This window comes from Colletotrichum higginsianum, chromosome 5 (genome assembly GCF_001672515.1).
Source record: "Colletotrichum higginsianum IMI 349063 chromosome 5, whole genome shotgun sequence".
In the NCBI taxonomy this organism is placed as follows: Eukaryota; Fungi; Ascomycota; class Sordariomycetes; order Glomerellales; family Glomerellaceae; genus Colletotrichum; species Colletotrichum higginsianum.
In genome coordinates, this window is record NC_030958.1 from 4,931,905 (window position 1) to 4,954,944 (window position 23,040).

Consider the following 23,040-nt stretch of genomic DNA (forward strand, 5'->3'; position numbering starts at 1 on the left):
CTTCTTCAGTGCTGGTCCGGCATTATGAATTGAGCTTTACTAGAATTTGCCGCAATCACCAAAACCGTATCCTCTAGTGACTGTGATGTCCCTGTAGTCATGATCCTTCCTTGCCTGGTTGAAGCTCGGGACGAGAAAAGTCGTCTCAGAGCCGAGCAATACGCGCATGTACTTCTTTGTCACGTCGTGAGGGTCAGTAAATACCACTCACTCACTGCCCGCAGGTCATTCTCGCCTCCCCCTTTGACGAAAGAAAACGATGCAAAAACACTCGAAAGAGGGACAAGAAGCGGCAAAAGAGAACCATGAGAGGGACGAGACTCGAACTCGCGCGGGTTGCCCCACCAGGAAACAGATGTTAAGCTGACCTTAACCTGGCGCCATAACCAACTCGGCCACCCTCCCAGACCATGACTGGTGAGAATCATGAGATGTGGATGCGCAGAGTGGGCAGCAAGACTCTCCATGTTCCCAGCGGCCGTAGCACGTCTACAATAGCACATGATGGGGCATCACATTGTGAAAAATAGCAGATGACCAATTTCCTATAAAGACATGCGAGTTAGATGTCTATCGGTCAACGGTGATTCAAATGGATCTTATCTTTATGTCTAGGAATAGCTTGACGGAGTTGGGATTGAAATTGAGGTGACAATATTGATATCTACATTGATCCGCCGCATGAGATTTCAGGCGAGACTTGCAGTTCACTGGACGCCTAAACATATGTGAACCACTTTATGATGTCGGTCATGTGTTTGTGAGTCTTCTTCTGGATCTTGTTGATCGCGGCGCCAAGATTGCCTAACGGGTTATCGTCTTTCTGAACTGGCGATAAGTTTGAGTAACCATCTTGTTCAGGCTTCGGGTAAGCAAGTGGGTGAGCCCTTGGCGGAACAAACAGAGCACAAGTGCCCGTGACGGACTTATGCCACTAGAGATGGGGCTTAGTATACGGCGGCGGCGCAGGATGCGGGACTAAGACAGGGGCTCGCATGAGTGATATTATGACAGGGGGGGGGGACCGCGACTGATGCCAGAACACACAAGACCCCGCGGCCACGGCTACATCGGCTGATATAGACTCACGATGAGGCTTCTCAACACGTCGACTCTGACACTGACAGAGTTCGTCGGCGAACAAGCGCCGCAGTACGCGATCTTGTCTCACACCTGGTCGGACGGCGAGGTTTTGTTCCAAGATTTACAAGAGGGCGGCGGCCCCTCAACCACCAAGGCGGGTTGGTCCAAGGTCCTGGCGGCGTGCCGTCTGGCGCAGGCGCAGAGCTACTCGTGGATATGGATCGACACCTGCTGCATCGACAAGTCAAGCAGTAGCGAGCTGTCCGAGGCCATCAACTCCATGTTCAAGTGGTACCGGGACGCCAAGATCTGCTTCGCGTACCTCGCCGACGTCCCCTACTCGGAACCCGGGACTGATGAGTGCGCCGCCGCGCTGGCCGGCAGCCGGTGGTTCACCCGCGGCTGGACCCTTCAGGAGCTCCTCGCTCCGTCCTCTCTGGACTTTTACTCTTCCGAATGGAGGCGCATAGCCTCGCGGCCCTTTCTGGCCGACGGTATCCAACGCACAACAGGCATCGACGCGGCGTACCTCTCGGGCTACAGCCTCAAGAACGCCAGCGTGGCCGCGCGCATGAGCTGGGCATCCGGACGAGAGACTACGCGCGTCGAAGACATGGCGTACTGCCTCCTCGGTATCTTCGATGTCAACCTGCCGCTCATCTACGGCGAGGGGAAAAAGGCCTTCCGGCGACTGCAGGAGGCCATTCTTCGTCAGATCGACGACCAGTCTCTGTTCGCATGGGGCCCCATAGACGAAGGCAACTCGAGCGGCGTGTTGGATAGCAGGGCCTACCCTCTCCTCGCAGACGACCCGTCCTGGTTCAGGGGCTCGGGGGACATCGTGCCGTTCCGGCCGCGGGGCATTGAGACGCGGCTGCACGTCGCTCATGACGGCGTGACAATCACCTCGCCGCTGTGGAAGCGGAACCCTTCGAGCTGGGTCAAGCGTCCTAGATCCGTCTACCTCGCTCCTCTGCAGTGCCAGAAAAAGAACAACGTCCTCAACAGCATCGCGATACGGTTATGCAGTCTCGCCGACGGCGATGAGGGGGAGGGAGGCGTGGGAAACTCGCCAGTGCCGTGCTACCGCTTCTCGCTGCTGCTGCTCACTGTCCCGATGACGGCATGGAAGAAGGAGAGCCTCTTGTCTACGTTTCTGTATTTTAACAGCAGAGAGAGGCTGCGCGCGGGCGGTGTCATGGACAGACAGGGATGCGTCATCCGCACGTTGCCGCGAGAGACCCAGACGAGAGAGATGTTCTCGCCAGATTTGGGTCTCTTGGAGACGATGACTATCATCCCTTTTACAAAACGCCTTGCCAGATCGTACGGTCTGGGGGCGCCCATCGTGATTCGCCTGGCGAGTTCACTCCGCAGGGACCTCGCTCTCGTGCTGCAGTACCAATACATGTCGATGACCAACAGCGACGTGGACGCCGCCATCTTCCCGCCTATGCCGGGCTGGATGATCAACCGAGTCGTGGTCATCCCTTCGGGTTCTACAATCAAAGACGTCGCGATCCGGTGTCAGGAGGAATCCGAGCAGTGGACGCCGGAATTCGTTCGTCGAGTGTCTGGTGGGAAGTGGGACGGTCAGCACGTTGGTGACATGTCACCCACGGATTCTGTTCAAAACAGTGGATTGGAGACGTTCACTAGGTATCGAGTGAGGGTGTCCAACGAGGATGTCCATGGTCCGTTGCTGTTTCTGGTTGATGTTGAGGATCTGGAGGGCGAGAATCGTTCTTTGGAGGTACACCATGGTGGGAGCTATGTGCTTGCAAGGAAGTCTGGTATCTAAGAACACATAAAGTAAACACGTGGTAAACAAATTGAGATGTACGTAGGAGTCAAAGGCCTGGTCGGAGGCACCGCCTGGTGAGGAATAAACACATAGCGGCCTGTGACACTACCATTGCCTACAAACGTTGTTCGTGCAACATCCATGGCTGCAATAGATCCGCATACGAACTCGCTCAGATACTTTGCAGGAAGCAATCAAGGTTAGAATATGGATATTGCCCAAGCCTCTCATGGCCAGATTTGAAAAACACATGCGGGTCTCACATCTTCGACATGTATTCGGACGAAACTTGACATCCAACAACTACAGGATTAACATGACACCCTACAATCGAGAGAACAGCCAACAGACCAGTTAACAACCTGATTTAGGTGATTGGCAGACTCCAAAAATGAAACGACAGAAAACCCGGGAAAAAGAAGCCTGGCCCTGGTCAACCGGAAATGCGCAACGCGGCGGCCCAAGCTAAGACCAAGCCGATAACTACCCCCCCGGCCTCGCTGCCCATTTCTTTACCTCAAGGTTGGGCCGCTATGCTGTTTCTCGGGGTTTTGATGTTCATATCTAATTCAGAGCCTGAATGTGCTTTTACTATGTACACCTCAAGAGATATGTCCGTTGCATGGCTTTTACTCTTCCGACAATTAGCTGACGCAAGATGCTGCCCATGACATGTGTCTAGTCTGAGTCCGGAGGCGACTTCGGCCATATCTCATAGTCTACCACATCTTCCCATGTCAGCATCTCCTCAATGTCTTCCTCCTCCATAGCCTTGTACTGAGAAACCCTTTTGCGTTGATTGCTGCCTGCCCGAGGTTTCTTAGACTTGCTGTCGCTCTTCTCAAAAAAAACCTTCCTCGCGGCGCAAGCCCAGCTCTCCAGCCGTTCTGGTCTGAGAGCACACACGATAATCAGCTCCCTTGCCGCAAGCGCATCTTCCAGCGCATCGTGGGCTAGACCACCGCCCGTCTGAGAGGATTGACGGATCTGGATGCCCAGCAACTCGCGACAGAGAGTCTCCAGACCCCATCTCTTCCGTATCTTGGACCCACCCCGCAGTACAGCATCGGCGGTGACGATAGCCGAGTCGACGATTCTGGAATGGTAGGTGTGCAATACTTTAAGATCGTTATGGATCGACTGTCCGATGAGAATGGTATCCTCGTCGGCGAACCGCCAGAGCTCATCTCGAGCAGCCTTCCAGCCGTGCAAGGCCTCGTTCTTCGCGACAGCTTTCTGCATACCCGCGGCGTTGATGCCAGTGATGCCTTCTCGCCAGTTTTTGATGGGCCTTGAGGGGTTGACCAGGCAGTTTTGCAGCACGTCACCCGACAAGAAATCAACCAAGGTTAAATGAATGAGCTCATTTTGCCCTCCGACGGCACCGGCCATTTCGCAGTCTAGAACAATAGCCGCAAACTTTGGTTTAGACGAGTCTGTGTCGGGGCAGGGAAGATAGGTCGTGGGTGGCATACTATGCCCTTCCTTGAGAAGGCGCTTCTCTGAATGGCAGAGACTCGAGAGTCGATGAAGAAGGGCATCCAGTTCCACATCAGAAATCCTTGAGTATGCGATGCCCCGGTAATTGAGAGGGTCGACACGCGTACGTGCGGCCGAAGGAGGCTCGGCGGGTGCGGGTCTAGCGACTTCTTGGATGACTTGATGAACAGGATGTTTATCGAGAGAATGTTGATGCATTGCTGAACGGGTGTTGAAGCCTCTCTGACAGGTTGCACATGTATGCTCTTCTCTTGGTTGCGTAGCAGGCGGTGGTAGTGGCTCACGAACGTTGCGGTGGTGTTTGTCAAGAGCATGTTGACTCATTGCCGAATGGCTCCCGAAGCTTCTCTGGCACGTTGAGCATGTATGGTTCTTTCTGAGCTGAACAACAGGTAGCTGTTGTGGATGAGGCTCCCGAGCGCCGGAGTGGTGTTTGTCGAGAACATGTTGATTTACTGCTACAGGACTCCCGAAACCTTTCTGGCACGTTGCACATGTATGGTTCTTCCTGGTCTGAATAACAGGTAGCTGTTGTGGATGAGGCTCCCGAGCGCCGGAGTGGTGTTTGTCCAGAACATGTTGATCCACTGCCGAAGGGCTGCTGAAACCTTTCTGACAGGTTGCACATTTATAGTCCTTTCTTGGTTGCAGCGCAGGCAATTGTGATAGAATAGGGGCTTGAGTGTTGGAGTGGTGTTTGTAGAGAACATGTTGATTCACTGCTGAAGGGCTGTGGAAGCCTTTCTGACAGGTTGCACACACATGGTTCTTTCTTGGTTGCAGAGTAGGCAATTGTGATAGAAGAGGGGTTTGAGTGTTGGAGTGGTGTTTGTCGAGGGCATGATGTATCATTGCTGAACGACTGTGGAAGCCTTTCTGACATGTTGGGCATACGTTGGTTTTGTTGATTTGCATAGCGGGCAGGTATGGTGGAAGAAGAAGTTTTCGACTATTTGAGGGGCCAGATAAGTAAAAGAGGCGGGAATCAATGAGCTCCAAAAAACTGTATTCCACGAGCATGGTGACCTTATAATCTTCAAAGTCGTTGGGCATCGCACCACAGTCCTGCTCTGCTTTCCAAGACCCCTGCAGTCCCCTGCTTTCCACCGGCGCTTCTCAGCAACGCTTTTCTGCAAGATGGCCTGATTGCAGCTGCAGGAGGGCCAATATTGATGCATTCAAAACGCATCTCAAGGCAACTGCAGCGAGAATATCCAGTCAACGAGGAGGAGATAAGTACTATGCAGGATGCCGAGATCCAACGGTGACAATCCTTTTGTCAAATCAATTTTGCCAACCCCCAACTGCTCATGCAGACTCTCAGTCGGCGGCAAGGTGAATCCAACACATCAGGCAGTAATGCATGCCGTTGGTGCTTTGCTCACCACACAACCATCATGTCTTCAAGGGTTTCTATAAATAGCGCGAAGCAAAATTAAGAGGTACCTGTGTCATAAAGAAAAAAACAGGGTTCCAACAATACGATCATGCGAGAGGTGAAGAACAGATCGGAACCTCAGCCAACGATTGTAGTCATCATGATTCCCAAAGGACGATGAAACCTTCACCAAGACTCAAGCTTCAAAACCTAGGTTTCAAGCTCTGGGAACACAGCAGATTAATTTTGACACTTGTTATCAGGCAGGAATGATATGCTAAGAGTGTTTTGAGAAACAGACCTGCCTCAATTGATGACGGAGTACAGACTTCATTTCACTGGATAAAAAAGTCCAGGCTCTAATCTAGCCAAGTTGAATTCAACTAGAGTATACATGGAACGTAGAAGAGCCACTGCTGAATGCTACTTGGGGCGAGTCCTTCCATCCCTCTCTAAGTAGGGTCCAAAACGCGCTCGATACAGCGTCCGTGAGCATCTATGACTGGGGCTCAAAGCATTCTGGTGAGAGCAGTAATGAACGACAGCTCAAACAGAATCATGTTGTAAAGTCTCAGGAGGAAAGGCAAGCCATGCATTGAGATCGTGGATCCAGATCTCCTCACAGTCATCCAGACAGTGAATGACGTATAAAGGCTGTTGAGAATGAGCAGGCCATCACCCTCTAGATCAATGGTGTGCAAGATTTGAGGGCCATAATGCCATCATCAAGAGGGCAAATCACGGTGTGGAAGAAAGTATGGTCGACAAGCTCTCTGTCTTGATATTATTAGAATGAAACATCTTACGGCTTCCTTAAGGTACTTGACCCCCCCCCCCCCCCCCCCCGCTCTCGGATATGATAGAGGAAGCTGGAGTATGACCCAGCGCACAACCATCGGTCTTCTGGAACCATACTCCATCAGCAAATCTCACTTTATCAGCATTCGGTCAGCCTAAGAGGGTGAAACTTCTCCAAAAACTTCTCCAAAAACTTCTCCAGAAGTTGACCAGAACGATCAGTGTTTGGTACAAGAGTGTTAAGACTTTGATTATGATTGCTACTCCAACTCGATGACATCGTACCCGTGCAACAAGCTGAGAAACAGGTGCTGCTCGTGGAATCATCTGGTGAAAATTATGAGAATAATTTCACTGGTTTACGTTATCATACCACGGATTATAGTTGCTAGCAAATGTAGCTTCGTGATACATAAGTCCGTTTGTCAACTTATCGCAACCCTCTCCCACCATAAGTCAGACTACCCACTTTTCGGCACCCCCCCCATTTCGGCACCCCAAAAATGAAGCTATTCCCATCATACTCGTCGACTTCAATTAATCATTGACTTCTTCTAGATGCAACAACAATACAGCTTTCAGCTTCACTAGGGTATTCAGAGTCGCTGGATTCGGCTGCATCATCCTCTTTTTCCCCAGCCTTAAGTTGCGCCTGCTGGATGTCTTTGATGTTGGCGAACTTAGTGTTAGGATCCAGCTGGACTGCCCTTCTTTTCCTTACTGCAGTATTGGTGACTTGGGCCTGCAGAAGCTCCAGTTTCTGCTGGGTATTTGCCAGCTCATATGCCTGCTCGCTGAAGCCTTTTTTTACCTTCCTGAATAGAAGGCGTTGAGTAAAGGCATCATTCTCCAGCTCTGTGAATAGCTTCAACTGCCCAGCTAGATCCTTCATCTTCCTTGGCGTCGACCATGCCACTGCAGATGACGCAGATACCCATCCTTCAGCTTCCTTGCCTCCAGACTGCCCTTTGCTGACCTGATCAGATGATCCTGATGCTGCTGGTGTTGATGGGAGCAGTAGGGAGCTCATCAGAGGCTTCGCCATAGAGACAGGCCACAACCCTGTCCATTTCCAACCACTTCTAATGTTCTGCATCGTCATACCTGCAGTACGAGCCTTCTGATAACAGCCTATAAAGTTCCTCTTGCCTACAACAGTTGAATCATTCCACTGACCAAGGTATCCAAGCTCCTTCCTATAGGCTGCCTTGACAGGGCTGAAGACTGACTGATCAAGTGGCTGGAGGACATGGGAGGTATGTGGCGGTAAGAACAATAGATGGATGTTGTTTATATAGCATAACCACATAAAGTCAGTCGTTGTATGACTCCCATGTCCATCCATGATCAGCAGCCTGACCTCCTTGCCCTGAGGAAGAGTCTGAGGGATGAAGACCTTCTGCAGCCATTCAACTGCAGTGGCATCTGAAGTCCATCCATTCTCCGTTGCAGTGAATTGCCATCCTTCATAAGGGCCAAGGTCTAGAGGAAACCACTGCTGCTGGACTGCCTTGCCCTTATAGATAACGAGGGGATTCAGAACATGGCCCAGGGCAGAGATGCATTCGATGATGGATACCCATGCCCTTGATCCAGGCTGTTTCTTACGTACAGACTTCGTCTCAGACATGCCCAGCACCAGCCCATTAGATCCCTGGCCCTCAAGGATACCAGTCTCATCCATGTTGTATCTATTAGCTGGTTTGATGCTGGTGATCTCTGGTATGGCGAGTAGTTTGAACCAGTCCCTGATGACCTCAGTAGATGCCCCATTAACACGCCTAGAATCGATAGGGCGACTTCTCTGGACCTTGACTGATGGATTCCTCTTCAAGAAGGCTTGGATCCAGCCTTTTCCTATAGGCTCTGTATCCCCCATGGCATGGAGGATCCTTTCTGCGAATAGCCTCACTTGCAGATGGGTTGGGGCAACACCAAGGGCATGCTGAATGCGAACCCATTCAGCCAGTTTAGCCTCCTGACTAACAGAAAGTCTCTGCAGGTCAGAAAAGGCAATTGACCTTGGTTGAGTGCCCTTAATCCGATACTGAAGTGTTGATCTTGGGATGCCATACACCTGACCAGCCCTCTTAATGGGCATGCCGTTGGTTATTGCGTCAAGGGCCTGATTGACTTCATCTTCGGTATACTGGCCCATAAGGTCGAAAAGAAGCTCTGAGGAAAAAATGAGGTTATTCGCATAAGTATAGAAAATGTTGTTGATGTTGAAAGTTGAGGGGTATGTTCTGGTGATGAGGCATTTGAGGCATTTTTGGGGTGCCGAAATGGGGGGGGTGCCGAAAAGTGGGTAGTCTGACTTATGTCCATCCCGCGCATGGACGAATGCATCTCTTGCCATGTACTGGGACGCAGAGGTTAGTTGTCAACAAATTCCGCGCTCGGGAACCCTGGTCTTCGGTCGACTCACCAGGCAATGCAGTTGGTGAAAGACGGATAAGCGCGCCTTTTGCTCGGGCAAGGAACGGTCTAGCCCTGGCATGTAAGGCAGCTCGCCATCGTCTACCGTCACATTGATCCAGCCGTTGCCTTCTGTGAGGGGGTCAGAGATGCGCGCGAGTTGTATTCTTCTTTTGTACGTTTCGTGATTAGATATAAGAAGAGTAGCCGGCAAACGCATTTCTCGACTTTTGTGAAAGAAGTGAAGGGGATACTCTTGATACGGAAACAACCGTGTCTCCGAGGAACGAGGAACGACTCAACTCACTTGGCATCAACATGGCCCATCTATCTTCGGTAGTATCGTTGGGACCCTGGCCGGATACCGGTTGGGATAGAAAGATGTGTTTGTCGACCCTCTCTGGCGGCACCCACGGAGGCCGGCTCGGCCCATGGCGTGCCCGCAGAAGGATTGCGAGAGCGGCGATGAGCGCTGCGTTAAGCAAGACGGACAAGGAGAGCGCGAAGGATAGTCTGGGAGACCATCCGGTACTGGCGGACCTCGCCTTGTGCTCCAGCAGATCATCAATCTCAGGCTCCGCGGTGGCCTCTTCCGACGACAGTGATGACAATGATGACCGAGGAGATTTCTCCATCTTAGAATACTTCATCGCGGCCAGTCTGTGCTAACGGTGCATGTCTAGCATCCCAAGCCCGCTCCAAAGAGGACGCAGGGGTTGAGGAGGGGGAAAAATTAATGACACCAGCGGGTATATGGCTTAGGGCTTCACTCTCTCTTGTTTCTCCTTTTCCTTTAGGTTGTCGCACCGTCTCGAATGTAAACTCTAAAGGGGTTTTAATGCTCAGGTAGCTCGGAAGTGTACATTACAAGTGCACCCTCTGTCAGGTGGATTTCGAGATGCAGCAACGTTCCGCTCAGCAGCAGTACCTGCATATCTAGCTCCTCAGGCCCGTATTTCCTGTAAGCGTACTGACATATCTACAAGGGCCAGCCTTGATAGACTAACCTTGCCGGTCGCCTAGCAGACAGATACTCGTAGAACTTGCCACAAACTAAAGCCGGGGTGCATAAGAGCGGAGGGTTGATCCCGGCCAAATGCGTGTTAACTATGTTGTTCAAAGCTGAGACGACGTCTTCCACGGATCGGGGGCGGGGGCGGAGGCGGGCTGAGGGACTCATGTCTTTTAAATCCCGAGGAGGTATTGTTCCTCTTAAGGGTCTTGTCGGGTCAAGACAACGATAATCATTTGATCGAATACGCGCGAGCAGGGGTGTGGTGAGTTGGCAAAAAGCCCGTCGTTCACTTCACATGTTTGAATTAGAGGGGTATCAGACACAAAGGCCTACCAAATGCGTTGTCTTGCTATATTCGACGTATAGCCAACTTGAACTCTTCCCCTATAAACTATGTGGGATTGCAACGATCCGCAATTGACACCAGCACACCAATACGCTCAAGAATCAGGTGGTGGCCATCACTATTGACCTGGCCATCACTATCGTCGTCGCAGTCGACATCGCTCTCGTCAAGACTTATGCGGGCCAGGGATCCGTGGCATAGCCCGGCCAGTGCAACCGCCTTCCGCCTGTGCTCCCCCGGGACGTCCCTATTAACCTTGCAATAGATGATGAGGAATAGGCTGGCTAGCACCAGGTCCTCCATAGTTTGTCTTTTTGAATCCGAAACACTGCGTTAGCTCGTCTTTCAACAAAGGCCGGTGGGTTTGAGTTCTCTTGGCGTACCTCTCTAGCTTTGTGCCGGATGAAGACGTGGAAAAGAAGCAAGGGATGGCGTCGATGAGCTGCTGGGCCGATTCCAGGCACGCCCGAATGCAGCACCCGCGTCCAAGGGCATCGTGATCATGCTCGAGCACGGGCTCAGAGTCAAGCCCGGCAGTGGCCGCGATCCACGGGCAATGCGTCAGGAAAACGGCGCGGTGGTACATGCAGAAGGCCAGGCGTGCCGTGCTGGTGGGCAGACCGCCGTTGTTCCCTGGCGTTATCCGCAACTTCAGGCCGGGGAAGAGCTCGACCCAGTGCCGAAGCTGGTCCTGGGACTCCCAATGGCTTTGCCTTCTGCCACCGCCAGGGATCACCATCTCGGAAGAGTAGGTGTAAGACGCCCGGGGACTGAACTGCCTTCTCAAGCAGCGGTGCATCACAGCCGCCAGGGAGCGTATACCCAGCAGGTCCTGTTCGGACTCTTGGTCAGATGGGCTCGAGCCGTCCATCCAGTCGCAATCGAGCATCTGAGAGAACGTCAGCATCATGGTCCAACCGTTGGCTTTTTTGGGAAGGTCTCCCTCCTCTGAAAGTTTCTTGATGTGAAAAACATGGTCTTCCTTCTAATCAGCGGACCTTGGAGGTCGGCGAGTCAAGAAGTAGATAACTGGCTTACCGGAGGCGCTCCTCGATCAAGAGCGTGAGACACGTCTAGAACGTACGAATATGCCGAGCTGAGTGCAGACTCCTCATCATCGGCATTCATCTGTACCAAGTCCAGTTCCCGAACGTGCATGACGGCGATTGCCACATTCTCGGTGACTAGAGATGGTAAATCGCACTCGCTGGCAATGGAGGCCTGAAGGTCATAAGGACTTGTCAGCAAAGGGGGGAGAGCAGCGTATAGGAAATGGAAGCAAAAAGGGGTTCAGTAGAGTCGACTTACCATGAGCAAGGACATCTAGGATTGAGCAATATGGGTCAAATTGTCAGCTCATGGTCTCATTGAATCACTACCTCGTCAAATTTTCCATACAATCTCTGCATTTTCTGTGTCTCTGTCTCTCTTTCTCTTTCCTACGTAATCAAGCGTGGGAAACCAACCTGGAGTTTCAACAACTGACTGGGCAAACCTCGAACACACCCGCGGAAAGCAAGGGCGCCACGTAGCCGCCACGATGCCTGGGCGCCATCCAAGTGTCCGCTGTCGCCGTTGCGTGAGCAAGAATGTTGCTTCTGCTTCTGGTTCTGCTTCTGGGCACCGGAACCGGCGACGAAGACGTCTCCGTGCTGCCGCCGGCAAAGATGGTGGTAGTATGCGCCGAGGGCGAGGACGGCGCTTGCGAACCCGCGGACGAGGTGGCTCGCGTCCGGGAGACGGGCCTCCCTGACCCGGGCCTCGATGGCGGTCTTGGGGATGAAGCTGGGAATGTATACCGTCAACACGCGTGTCAAGTAGGAAGGCTGCCACGTCACGACGACGGAAGAAACCAGACTTACCTGTAAAAGTAGTCGCTGAAGGCTGTGATGTGTCGCGTGTAAGCGTCTCGACCCAGCATCAAACAATATCAAAAATGGCCATGGTTCATGCGGACATTCGCCTTTCTTTCTTTTCCCTTTCTTGTTTTATGAGCACATACCCACTTACCTGCAATGTACGCTTGGAGAGCCGCATCACTCTCAAGCGTCCACCAAGAGCCATCATAAGGATATGACTCGCCAGCCGGCACTAGGTCCGCGGTCCCGCTGGTGTTTGACGTCTTATCTCCAGGGGCGGCCAGAGCACGAGCGATCACGTGCTGGTTTTTGTCGAGCGAGCGGCAGACAGCGTCGCGCAGTCCGTAGAATGACTGCGAAGCTGCGTTTATTCCAGTCCGGCCCGGAAGAGACGACGTCGGCGGTGCACTGACGCGCTCGGCGGGCTCAGGTTTTGTGTCGCGGGCGAGGACGACGTCGTCGACCGGCTGTTGCTTTTCCGTCGGAGAAGCCACCTGGGGGGCCGCCTTGCAACTGGTTGACGTTGCCAAGCCGTCGAGGCCGGTCATGTCGGACGATTCGAGGAACTGAGAAGGGCTCCCGACTTCGGAGGTTGTCCAGCCCAAGTCGACGGCCCATTCCATGTCGTCACCCGACGAACCGGCAGAGTTGAGGGCGGAGGAGGCGGCCCTCGAGATCGGCTGAGAGGTGCTCCATGGACTGGCCTGTTTCTCCTCGATGGTGGCATCAAAATGGGAGCCGCAAGAGTCCGGGGCATGAGCAGCGTTGGCTTCGTCGACTGAGAAGGGTAACGGGAACCGGCAGTCGGGCCCATCCTGCAGCTCTCCAGGATAGTAGCCTTGGTCCAGGCCATGGTCGCAGCCGTCTTGTTGTGGTATCTCGGACCTGAGGCCGGGAATGCCTGCGTTGATGGAGCGAGGAAGAGACAGAAGCTGAGGGTGTGTCGTGAGGACATTACGGTAGTCGGGACCAGCTCCGAGCGGGGGCCCGTATCTGAGGTCGACGTAGCCGTCGCCGGCAGCGTACATGGGAAAGTTGGTCAGCAGCGACGCGGGTCTTCGACGTCGGCGTGGGGCGTGATCCGGATAGAAACACTGCTGCCCTGTCCGCTGGGGGTCGGGGTATATCGTGTTGGCTCTTGGTCTCAACGAAAACAGCAGAAACGAATGGCTCACCAGGCAGGTCAGACACGGTTGTCCCTTGTCGCCTGGATTGCGGAACGATGCGTCCTGTTCTCAGCCTTTGACTCAAACACATATCAAGAGGTAGGGACAGACAGACATCGTGTCTTCTTGTCGCGGCACAGCTGACAGGCGCCACGACGACGTTTTTGTTCAATCATCATGGTGTTTTGGGAAAATTGCCGCTGTGTTCGAAATTCTCTCTCCAAAAGGAAAGGGACTAACTAGTAGAGCGTGCCAGTCGGGGTCCTCTAATCAAACGATGCCCCAAGACTGGCCGATACTTGCTTTGGACGAGGTGCTTTCGTTGCTTGACACACCTGGGGAGGCAAGCGGCGGTATCCAAGGTTGCGTTGCAGTAGAAAGGATATCATATATGTCTGTGTATACATGCAGCTGTCTGCTGGGCCTGGCGAAGCAGGACGAAGTGCGTGGTAGCTAGCTACTACAGTACGCTGTAGATTTTACCTCTAGGCTAGGTGTTATCTCGCAAGGTTTGGCCAGATAATCCCGCTTTTGTCAGACAGATTAGCAAAAGCGGAACTGAGGGGGTAGTTAGCTACGTCGTCGATGTTCAGGCTGCTTCTGGGCTAAGTGATGTGGCTGCATCTTAACAGTCTACCTGGCAGGGGTGTAAAACATTTGCTCGCAATCACAGTAACCGCCGGACAGTACAGACAGTGGAGAGTTGAAGGTTTGGAAGCAAGATTCACCTCATGCTTCGTACTCACTTTCCCTTCTTCGTGACAGGCCCAAAGGGAACACATGTGACCGAAAGCAAAGGGGCGTTCCTTTAGCCAGGGGCAGGGTTTAAAACCTCAACTTGCCTAAACATTCTACTGTATAAGACTTTTAACAACCCTGCAAGAAGCTAACTCAGTTACATATCTAAACCCTGAGCCGCCAGATGATTTCAGAGCCGGGAAGTAGCTCATTGAGGCTCAGATGCTACCAACACCGTCAGGCGATTTGCGTTATAAAAGCGGACTTCTACTTGTAGTAATTACTAAACCCCCTTTTGTTTATTTTTAGCCTTTGGGCACACCCAGTGCCTTTACAGTTCTGAGCTGTACTGTAGAAGCTCGAGTCGTCTGTTTCAGAGCACCTGGTATAAATATGCAGAGGTGGTGCGGAGTCAAGGGCGTCCGAGGGGAGGAGACAAAACAGTCGACGATCATGCAAGAAGTCAACTATTTGGCAGTTTGATCTATGCTAGGTTGGAATTTCGGGGTCGATCGACGCAAAGTGGTGATAATCGAGTCGGTGTTGTTGGTGGTTTGGTTTTTGACGCCTGCCAGGGGGTTCAGCGGCCAGGATGTGTCTACGGGGGTCAACTGAAGTGGGTCGATTGCGAGCATGAGGGCCTGTGCCCGTAGCGGGATCCGGGTTTGTCCAACAAACTATGTGGTAATAAACTCCAACAAGTTGTGCAGGCTATTCAACAGTCCTCGGAAAGATACAGTACGAAGTAAACCCATCCAATCCCTGCCCTCACAATAAGAAGGCTGCGGAAGCTTTGAAGCAAGGCAGGAAAAGTGACAATGTTCGTTGTCAGGTACGCTTAATCCAATCATTGGAAAACCTACAGTACGGGTACATGTTTGTTCAAGTGCAAGTGGGAAGACCGAGCAAGGCGGCAAATTCAGTTGACGCCGTCTCTATGCGATACATCGCCCAAAACAACCTTAAACAAACAAGCTTCTCGCTATCCGACCGACTGCCAAATACGGAATGATGCGTCAACGGGCTTCTCCGTCTATGTCTTTACGTCCTGATCATTTGGGTTGTGAGAAAATTCTAACTCTGAAGTGCTGCCACCAACCAAAGCATCAGATCGGTTAGAGTTGTGCATGAGGCAAGCAAGACTTTGTACAGACCAAGGATGGAACTAGCATGTCGCCATGAACTTTTCTTGCCGAGTGGCACACAGCGCTCGTGAGATCGCCATGAACATGGCGCGGACCGCCGAGGATGTCCGATTATCCGAGCAGAGTTTACTTTGCAGACTTGGTATCTGGCCGTTATTCCCCTAACTCAAACTACCACGTTGTCTCGTGCAGGAGGGGAGGGCAGGTATGCCGTGTCGAGGACAGCCGCCCCCTATTAGCAACGTGAAGCTTACGCGAGCGGCTGTTCACTTGGAGATTATGGAGTTCCGCCTTCTCTTCGCCCTGCTGCTGGTTTCAACGGCTACGGGGCTCTTCGTCCGTTTAAAGTGGAAAGACTTCTTGCAGCAGCAGCAACAACAACAACATCAACAACAACTGCCGTCGCTCTCGTCCTCGTCCCCCCACTGCCTGAGCCTGGAGGACGGGTGGCGACTGGCGGCTGAGTTCCAGGCCTTGATCCGTAATTACTCGGCCGCCGCGGCCGACGAACTCGTGGCTCCCGACGTGGTGGCCCACTGCGACGGCATGAACGCACTGGCGGGCAAGCCGCTGGGCGCGCCGACGTACCGCAACCGAGACGAGCTCAAGGCAGCGCTGGAGCGGCAGAGCGGGCGCCCGACGCCCGTCTCTCTGAGGACCGTCGACGTTGTGACGTGCGACACGGTTGTGCTCAAGTGGACGGCCGCCTTTGGCGAGGCGAGGCTGCCTGTCAGGGGCATCCAGATCCTGACCGTCGAGAGGGGCGGTCCTGTGGGAGGCTGGGCCATCAAGACCATCGACACCGAGTTCAACAGTCTTGCGTACCTCGTCAACCTCGGCGGTACGTACAACATGCCGACCGATCGAGTCGGCTTCCAACCCTAGTCTGTCCAAGGGCTATGCTCGTTCCCGGGTGCTTGGAAGGATTGCACTGTTGTATCTTGGGTCACGATGTCGAAGGGCCTGTTCTTTTTGGAAGTGTCTCAGATCTTGAAAGGGAAAAGAAAACCCGAAAAAAGAGTGAAGAAAAAGTCAAAACCGCCCAAATGGAAGCAGCTTCTAAAGGTTGCTCAACCAAATTAGTCTCGGGGCACAAAGAAATTAGGATTGGAGTAAGTAAGCATAGTAGACAGCCTCGGGATATTTCCAGACGAATGTAAAGTCAACAGCGGTTGCGCTGTCTGGTCCGTAGCCTCATTTGTAGTGCGAATTCCTTGTTGCTCTGCCTACATATCCTTAGTCAGAGATAGCGACATCTTATCGAGTTTTCATTGGAATCAAGATGCCATATTCAACAATGGAGTATGGGTAGATAACATGCACATGCGAGAACCAGACTGGCTCAGAGGGATCACTTTCTGCTCGGCAGTGTTATATGCCTCTCTAAACGAGCAGAACCTCATCCTAGCCTCTGAAGAACCCTCACGCAATAGTGCGTGCCGTGTTTAGTGAATGGAAAGCTCTGAGTGTTGTATGGTGCTGTTGGTGAGCGACGTTACTGATCCTCGGGCCAGACACAAAGAGCAGACAAAGTTGAAGTTCCCCTCCCCGGCCCTCGGCACCGAGCAGGTTGCCCGTTCTGGTCCATCGGCAGGGTTTCCGAAGACATGTTATAAAAGTAACATGGGAGACTCATGCCTGTTTTTACCCGTCGTATCTCCGACAAAGGACTTCTTCGTCTCCAACAAAGTATGGAAACCCTACTGAGAGACATCTGGAGTCGGGAGTTGGCCACTCCTTCAGGTGAGGCACACACCCCCTTCATGCCCCCTTCACACACTAAGCCTGACTGTTTCCAGCTGCCATCGGCTCGGACGATGAGTTCCTGTCTCTGGGAGGCGACTCGTGCAGTGCCATGAAGGCCGCTCAGCGCTGTCGCCAGGCTGGCCTTCCTGTTGCAACCGTTGACATCCTTTCCGAGTCTACCATCAGCAGACTCGCAAGCTCGATAGAGGCCAAGAGGAAGGGCGCCGCCGGCGCAGACGACGCAAAGGCCGACACCACCCCTGCCCGTACCGTCGAGACCTTCACCCTGAGCCTGGACGGGTTGACGCTGCCGCCTGATGTGGACCCGGACAACATCGCCTACGCGATGCCATGCACACCGATGCAAGAGGACTACTACCACCTGTTCTCGACGAACCCAGCGCCCGAGAGGCCCGGGATCATGACTACCTGCTACGAAATCCTCTTCCGAGGCGGCCATGGGCCTGTCGATCCGTACAGGGCGGCCAGGGCGTGGCAGGCCATCGTGGACCGCCACGCCATGTTCCGCACCCGCTTCGTGCCCCTGGCCGAGCTGGGCGTGGCGTCCTGCCGTTCCGGCCCGCTGCCGCCCGAGACGGTCATGCAGTTTGTGATGCGGCAATGGCCCGTCGACTGCGCCGTCGTCCACATCGACTCGGACAGCGAGCACGACATCCAGCAATGCAGCGCGGTGCACACGGCCAACACGCTGTACCGGGCGAAGCCGGCCGCCTGCGTGTCGGTCCGCCTGTTCGTCACGCCCTCGGCCCGCGTCTACATGAACGTCGTCCTCTGGCACATCGCGGCCGACTTTGTGGCCACGGGCGTGTTCCAGGTCGACTTTGACCGCTTCTACCGCGGCGCCCTGCTCGACCGCCCGGCCCCCGGCTTCGAACTGTACGTTCACGACCTCGGACTGACGACCCGTGGTGGCCAGGCCGCCGTGGAGGCCGGCACCCGATACTGGATCCACTATCTCGCCGGCGCCGAGCCGTGCTGGATCCGGCCCCACCATCTCGGCGTCGTCGACCGGCGCCCCATCCAACAATCTTCCTCCTCTCCGACCGCCTACTTGAACCCCAACGGAAAGGAGCTTACCTGCGTCACGAACCTCGGCAAGGCATCGTGTCGACTGACCGTCGCAGGGCCGGCCGCCTCGTATTGCCGCGAGTGCCGCGTCCTGCCCTCCAGGATCCTCAGTCTCGCCTACGCCTTGACTCTGTCAAAGTACACTGGTCAGGAGGAGGTGTGCTTCTCCTACCTCGTCTCGGACCGCGACCGCGATATCCCGGACGTGGACGGTATCCTCGGCATGATGATCACCTACTTCTACGCCAGGATCAGGGTGGTCCCGTCGGCGCGCGTGACCGACCTGATACGGCGCCACCACGCAGACGACCTGGCCCACAGGAGACACCTGGTTTACCGCCCAAAGGACGTCGCCCGCGCCCTCGGCCACGGGGAATCAGCTGGCGACCTTTATGGAGTGCTCCCCGTGACGAATGTGCGCTTCAACGACCGCCGGCTGGACATCCCAGAGGGGCTCGAGCTAGCGTATCGTGGCGTCATCAGTAACCTAATTCAAGAAGTATGTTATGCGCAGACATTGCCTTTCCACATCCGCTCCGCCTCCACTACGCCTGCCCTTTTTCTTGCTTTTGCATGAAACGTGTGTCCGCCAGAATGGAGAGTTTTACAAACTGTGCCCTGCTGACTTGTTTGCGTGTGCGTTTCTCTGACGTAGCTATTCATCTCGCTGATCGTGGTGCCCGAGACTGATGGGAAACATGTAACGGTAAACTTTAGGTTCAAGAAACTATGGTTTACTGAGGAGAGCGTACAAGCAATGGCCGACACGTACGCCCGCATCTTCCACGCGGTTGCGTCAGGGACCTGCGAGACCGTGGCAGATGTCATGGCACGCATCTAGATAGGCGTCCTAAGACATGGAGACTCTAACTTGCACGGGGTGGTAGGAAGTACTAGAGGCAAACGTTGATATGGAACGCTACAATACAACTACACTGCGGCGACTAGTGCTAGGGAGAATAGTCAACGTACAGTTTATCACATGAACAGTATTACCGCTAAGCTGTTACAAGTATCCCCATGTAATAACATCTGCATCATCTTGGCTATTCAAATTCTTTCTAGTCCGTAACATCAACATGTGACAATGAGCACCTGATAGTTCATCACTCGACAGCCTAATGATTCCTGCAGACCACATAAATGTCACTTATAGAGGCGCAGGCCGTGTCGTCGTCTATCCAGTCTCTCCATCCCTTCTGAAGCTCCTCGAGATTGATTTCGAGTCCGATGCAACGGGCCTCGCTCTCAATGCTGGCGCGGGCTTCCGCGTCGGCGCTGGTGCGAGCGACCAGGCCACCCCAATTCTCACGCTCCTCGCGTGACGACACGACCCAGGGTGCCTGGCCGACGGTGATGTCATTGCTTGAAAAGCCCTGGAGGAGTTAGCAAACATGAATAAATACTGTGTGAACACATGATCCATCGGTTTCATCTCTGCCGGTTAGAGAGAGACGGGGGGAGGACGCCTTACCGCCGCCATCGCGTACGTCTTGAGCTTTCTTCCAACGTACGGATCGCACCCCTTGGCATCCATGATCGCGCTAATAACCTCGTAGGTACGGCGGATCTAGTGCCGGTGAGGTGGGTTGTGAGCTCAAGGGTTCTCCAGACATGCATGACCCGATGGGAGACGCCTACCGCCTGGTTCTCTGGCCACAACATGAGGCACGCCCTGTCGGCCTCCTTGCAGCACACGAAGCCGCCGACCTTCACCGCGGACCGTAGCTCGACTAGTGCCCGAGGTGCGTCCGATGTGTGCATCACGACGTTGTGCGTGTGGGCTAATCGCATGGTGGTTTTGCCTCGTCAGCTCGTTTTTCTTGTGGTAGCAGTGGTCATCTTCTTCTTCCGTTTCCTTTGTTTTTGTTTTCTTCTGATGTCATTCAATATTCTCTGGCTGCTCTTACCAACGTCACATGCGCCCTTGATGAGTTCGAAGCCGGGCTCGCTGGCCGTAGGGCCCAGGTCTAGGGCATCCCCCACGGCGAAGCGAACGTTTTGCACATTGGCTTTCTGGGCAGCGTCTCTGGCCTGGCTAATTACGGCCGGGCTGCCGTCGATGGCCAGGATGGTCGCCGAGGGGTAGCGCCTGGCGATGTCTACGGTGATGCTGGCGGGGCCCTACGGAGGGGGGAGGTTGCGAGGCACAATGGTAAGCATGAGGAATAGGAGCGTCCGTGAATCTCGGTGTACATACGCATCCAACGTCCAGAAGGGTGAAATTAGGAGGGAGCGAGTCAAGGACGGGGACGAGATAGGGCACCGAGTTGGCCATGGTTCGGCTGGATATGTGAGCGTGTATGGTCCCAACGCTATGTCCCAGGTAATTCCTGGTCACGTCCAATCGAGATGGCATTTTGCCACGAAAACGTCCTGTCTAGAGGGAATAAAAGGTTGTTTGTGTGAAGACAATATGGGAGTGCTTGGCAGAAGAAAAGGGACGAAAGCGGGTGTTGTGGCTTTTAACCAATATGGTCCAGCCATGAATGATGCTTCATACTAGCTGTGCTACCAATATTGTCGGTTCAACACACTTGTGTGAATCTGTGTGGTTTCTGACTTAGAAATATGTCCTGCTGCGGTTGGATAATTCTTCCAAAAGGCCCTTTCCAATGCCCATGAGTATCGATATTTACCATGGCCACTCGTGTTGACGCCCCCTTTAAGGTGTGTACTTTGTGAAACTATTCACTCAAGGCTGGCTGGTCGTAGCCCGGAAAATCACCGTCGTCTGAGGGCTCATCAGTTTGGTCTTCAATTTGCAACACGACTACCTTGCAAGCATGGCAAGTCATCATGAACGGATGCGCGGTTGACGCGTCACTTGCCGTGATACTCTCGGCGAAGATGGGCATCACGGACTCCGGAGAGTATGGCAAGGTTATGTGGGCTCGTGAGAAGCAACGCGAGATGTGAATATCCCGGCATACGGAGGAGATGTGACGAGCTAGTACCGGAAACTAGTCCAATGGAGTTTACAGGGGCCGGGCGTTTGATTCTCTACCTTTTGCTTAAACTCTGTGGGACAGGGAATCCGTTATCTCAGTCAGGGGGGGGGCCCTGACGACCGAGGCTGCACACACAATCACCTTACAAGGCAAACAAGCTCCACGCGCGGCCCCGGGGCCAAACTCTCTATAAAACAATTGCAGAGGTGTCCGCCGGCCAAACATCTCGGGTAACTCACGTTGTGGTCAAACCTTGATGTACGGAGTTTGTAGACGCGTAACCACTTCTGTCGTCCAGCTTCTTCCAGCCGGATGGAGAGTTTCTCGCCAAACTTCCCGGGCCGTTGAGGCAGCCATCATTCGCTCGGAACAACTTGGGCCAGTGAGTACAGACGCCTAGGCGAATAGAGGGATGAGGGACGGAGTTCGGGGGGAAAGAATGAGAAAAAAAGGTTAAAGAAAGAAGCCTCATAACCGCCCATCACAAACTAACGCCCATACGCGCAATTTTAGTCAACTTTTAACTAGAATTCCCGGGTCGAAACTCACTCCCCACGCTCCCGGGTTTCAGATCTTGGCCAGTTTGCGGTATTATACTCGATTGCGCACTAAGTAGTGGTGTGTGTGTGTGTGTACAGAGCAGCAACGACAAACACTAGCTCGCCCAAAGTTTGCAATGTCAATCCCAAATCGTTATTCCGAGGAAGAGGCGGATGGGCGTCGCAGCTCCGACGAGAAGGGCAACGCCTCCAGCTCCAGCGCCACCACGTTGCTGCTGGACGATGCCGAGTTCGCCAAGTGGAAGCAGAGACGCGGTTGGGGCCTGGGCGTGGACTATCTCGATGCATTAGACGGGCAGCGTCGTCCTCGGGGTCGGTGCAGTCACCTGACTGCTCTACTGCTGCTCGTCTCTGCTTGTCTGAACGTGTACCTGGCGTTTGGCCGGCCGGCGCGCGTACTCAGGGTGCACGACGTCGATGTGGGATGCGGCGGCTTTCCCCTCGGGACTGATCCCTCCGGCTACGTCCCACGCGGTGAGCTATCAGCACCCGAGCCACGCAGCAAAAGGACTTGTGTGTGTGGTGGTGGTCTTTTGAGTATGGCCGGCTGACGAGACGAACCAGAGACCGGTTATCCGCTTCGCTGGACCAAGTGGGACGAGAACGACCAGTTCTACATTTCGCCCAAAACTTTTGACAGCTGGGAGAACATACAAGAGTCGGCAGCGCGCCTGAGAGCCGTCCACAACGGTATGCACATGTAATCCTTCTCCGCCGTAGGCCTGGACCTGGACCTGGACCTGGACCTGGACCTGGACCTGGATTGGGAAAGATGGACTTCGTTCTCTAACAAGCGGGCAGACGTGTTTGTTCACTCCAACGGCCAAAAGGCAACTTACCTTGCATACGACGGCGTGCGCAAGGAGTTGCCCCCCGAGGCCGGCCAGTTCGGCCTGGAGCTGTACGGCATCCAGGCCTTCCATCAGATTCACTGCGTGGTACGTACGGAGGGGGACAGTTGGCTGGTCCGGTTTCTCTTGTTTGAAGATGTTCCCAGTCGTTGTTGTTGCCGCTGCCGAGTCGATACAAGTCTGAATGGAAGACTGACTGTTCCTCTCTCTTCGAACCCAACAGTACGTCCTCCTCGAGTCCGTCGGCTGGGCGAGGCACAACCGCCCCTCGCAGTGGGACGGCGACCACATCGCCCACTGCCTCAACACGCTGACGCAGGCGGCGACCTGCCTCGCCGACTCGCGCCCCTTCGCCTACGTCGTGCCGGGCGGCCACCGCACCGATGGCCAGCAGAACTGGTGCCGCGACTTCGGCGCCCTGGTGGACTGGGTCAACGACCCGGTGCGCGACCACAACTTCCACTACGAGCTGGACTCGAATGATACAGACCACTTCATGCCCATCTACCGCAACGGTTCCATAGCGGGTAAGTCGGTTGACAAGACAGTCTGGTGAGCTGAGCGACCTGAAAGTATATGGGAGTCGTATTAGT

General features: G+C 54.0%; 8 protein-coding genes across 8 annotated transcripts; 4 read left to right on the forward strand and 4 right to left on the reverse strand.

Annotated features, from left to right (window-relative positions):
• Nucleotides 1-1,090: 1,090 nt before the first annotated feature.
• On the forward strand, nucleotides 1,091-2,884 carry CH63R_08352 (HET domain-containing protein; the record flags this gene model as incomplete). Its single annotated transcript, XM_018303326.1, has 1 exon — nucleotides 1,091-2,884. One exon carries the CDS (start codon nucleotides 1,091-1,093, stop codon nucleotides 2,882-2,884), a length of 1,794 nt encoding a protein of 597 aa, XP_018158104.1.
• Nucleotides 2,885-3,565: 681 nt separating this feature from the next.
• Nucleotides 3,566-4,279, reverse strand: CH63R_08353 (Exonuclease; the record flags this gene model as incomplete). The annotated part of the gene is made up of 1 exon (XM_018303327.1): nucleotides 3,566-4,279. The coding sequence occupies one exon, from the start codon at nucleotides 4,277-4,279 to the stop codon at nucleotides 3,566-3,568; it is 714 nt and encodes a 237-aa protein (XP_018158105.1).
• A 4,667-nt stretch (nucleotides 4,280-8,946) lies between these two features.
• CH63R_08354 (uncharacterized protein) lies at nucleotides 8,947-9,616 on the reverse strand (the record flags this gene model as incomplete). Its single annotated transcript, XM_018303328.1, has 2 exons — nucleotides 8,947-9,113; nucleotides 9,289-9,616. The coding sequence occupies 2 exons, from the start codon at nucleotides 9,614-9,616 to the stop codon at nucleotides 8,947-8,949; spliced, it is 495 nt and encodes a 164-aa protein (XP_018158106.1).
• Nucleotides 9,617-10,387: 771 nt separating this feature from the next.
• Nucleotides 10,388-13,229, reverse strand: CH63R_08355 (Integral membrane protein duf6; the record flags this gene model as incomplete). Its single annotated transcript, XM_018303329.1, has 6 exons — nucleotides 10,388-10,652; nucleotides 10,726-11,231; nucleotides 11,381-11,579; nucleotides 11,849-12,127; nucleotides 12,205-12,226; nucleotides 12,353-13,229. The coding sequence occupies 6 exons, from the start codon at nucleotides 13,227-13,229 to the stop codon at nucleotides 10,388-10,390; spliced, it is 2,148 nt and encodes a 715-aa protein (XP_018158107.1).
• A 2,300-nt stretch (nucleotides 13,230-15,529) lies between these two features.
• CH63R_08356 (uncharacterized protein) lies at nucleotides 15,530-16,135 on the forward strand (the record flags this gene model as incomplete). The annotated part of the gene is made up of 1 exon (XM_018303330.1): nucleotides 15,530-16,135. The coding sequence occupies one exon, from the start codon at nucleotides 15,530-15,532 to the stop codon at nucleotides 16,133-16,135; it is 606 nt and encodes a 201-aa protein (XP_018158108.1).
• Nucleotides 16,136-17,105: 970 nt separating this feature from the next.
• Nucleotides 17,106-18,926, forward strand: CH63R_08357 (Nonribosomal peptide; the record flags this gene model as incomplete). The annotated part of the gene is made up of 2 exons (XM_018303331.1): nucleotides 17,106-18,584; nucleotides 18,741-18,926. 2 exons carry the CDS (start codon nucleotides 17,106-17,108, stop codon nucleotides 18,924-18,926), a joined length of 1,665 nt encoding a protein of 554 aa, XP_018158109.1.
• A 277-nt stretch (nucleotides 18,927-19,203) lies between these two features.
• CH63R_08358 (Methyltransferase) lies at nucleotides 19,204-20,363 on the reverse strand (the record flags this gene model as incomplete). Its single annotated transcript, XM_018303332.1, has 5 exons — nucleotides 19,204-19,461; nucleotides 19,560-19,655; nucleotides 19,727-19,869; nucleotides 19,996-20,209; nucleotides 20,286-20,363. 5 exons carry the CDS (start codon nucleotides 20,361-20,363, stop codon nucleotides 19,204-19,206), a joined length of 789 nt encoding a protein of 262 aa, XP_018158110.1.
• Nucleotides 20,364-21,712: 1,349 nt separating this feature from the next.
• CH63R_08359 (Thioesterase) lies at nucleotides 21,713-23,003 on the forward strand (the record flags this gene model as incomplete). Its single annotated transcript, XM_018303333.1, has 4 exons — nucleotides 21,713-22,070; nucleotides 22,161-22,286; nucleotides 22,317-22,534; nucleotides 22,671-23,003. 4 exons carry the CDS (start codon nucleotides 21,713-21,715, stop codon nucleotides 23,001-23,003), a joined length of 1,035 nt encoding a protein of 344 aa, XP_018158111.1.
• Nucleotides 23,004-23,040: the final 37 nt, after the last annotated feature.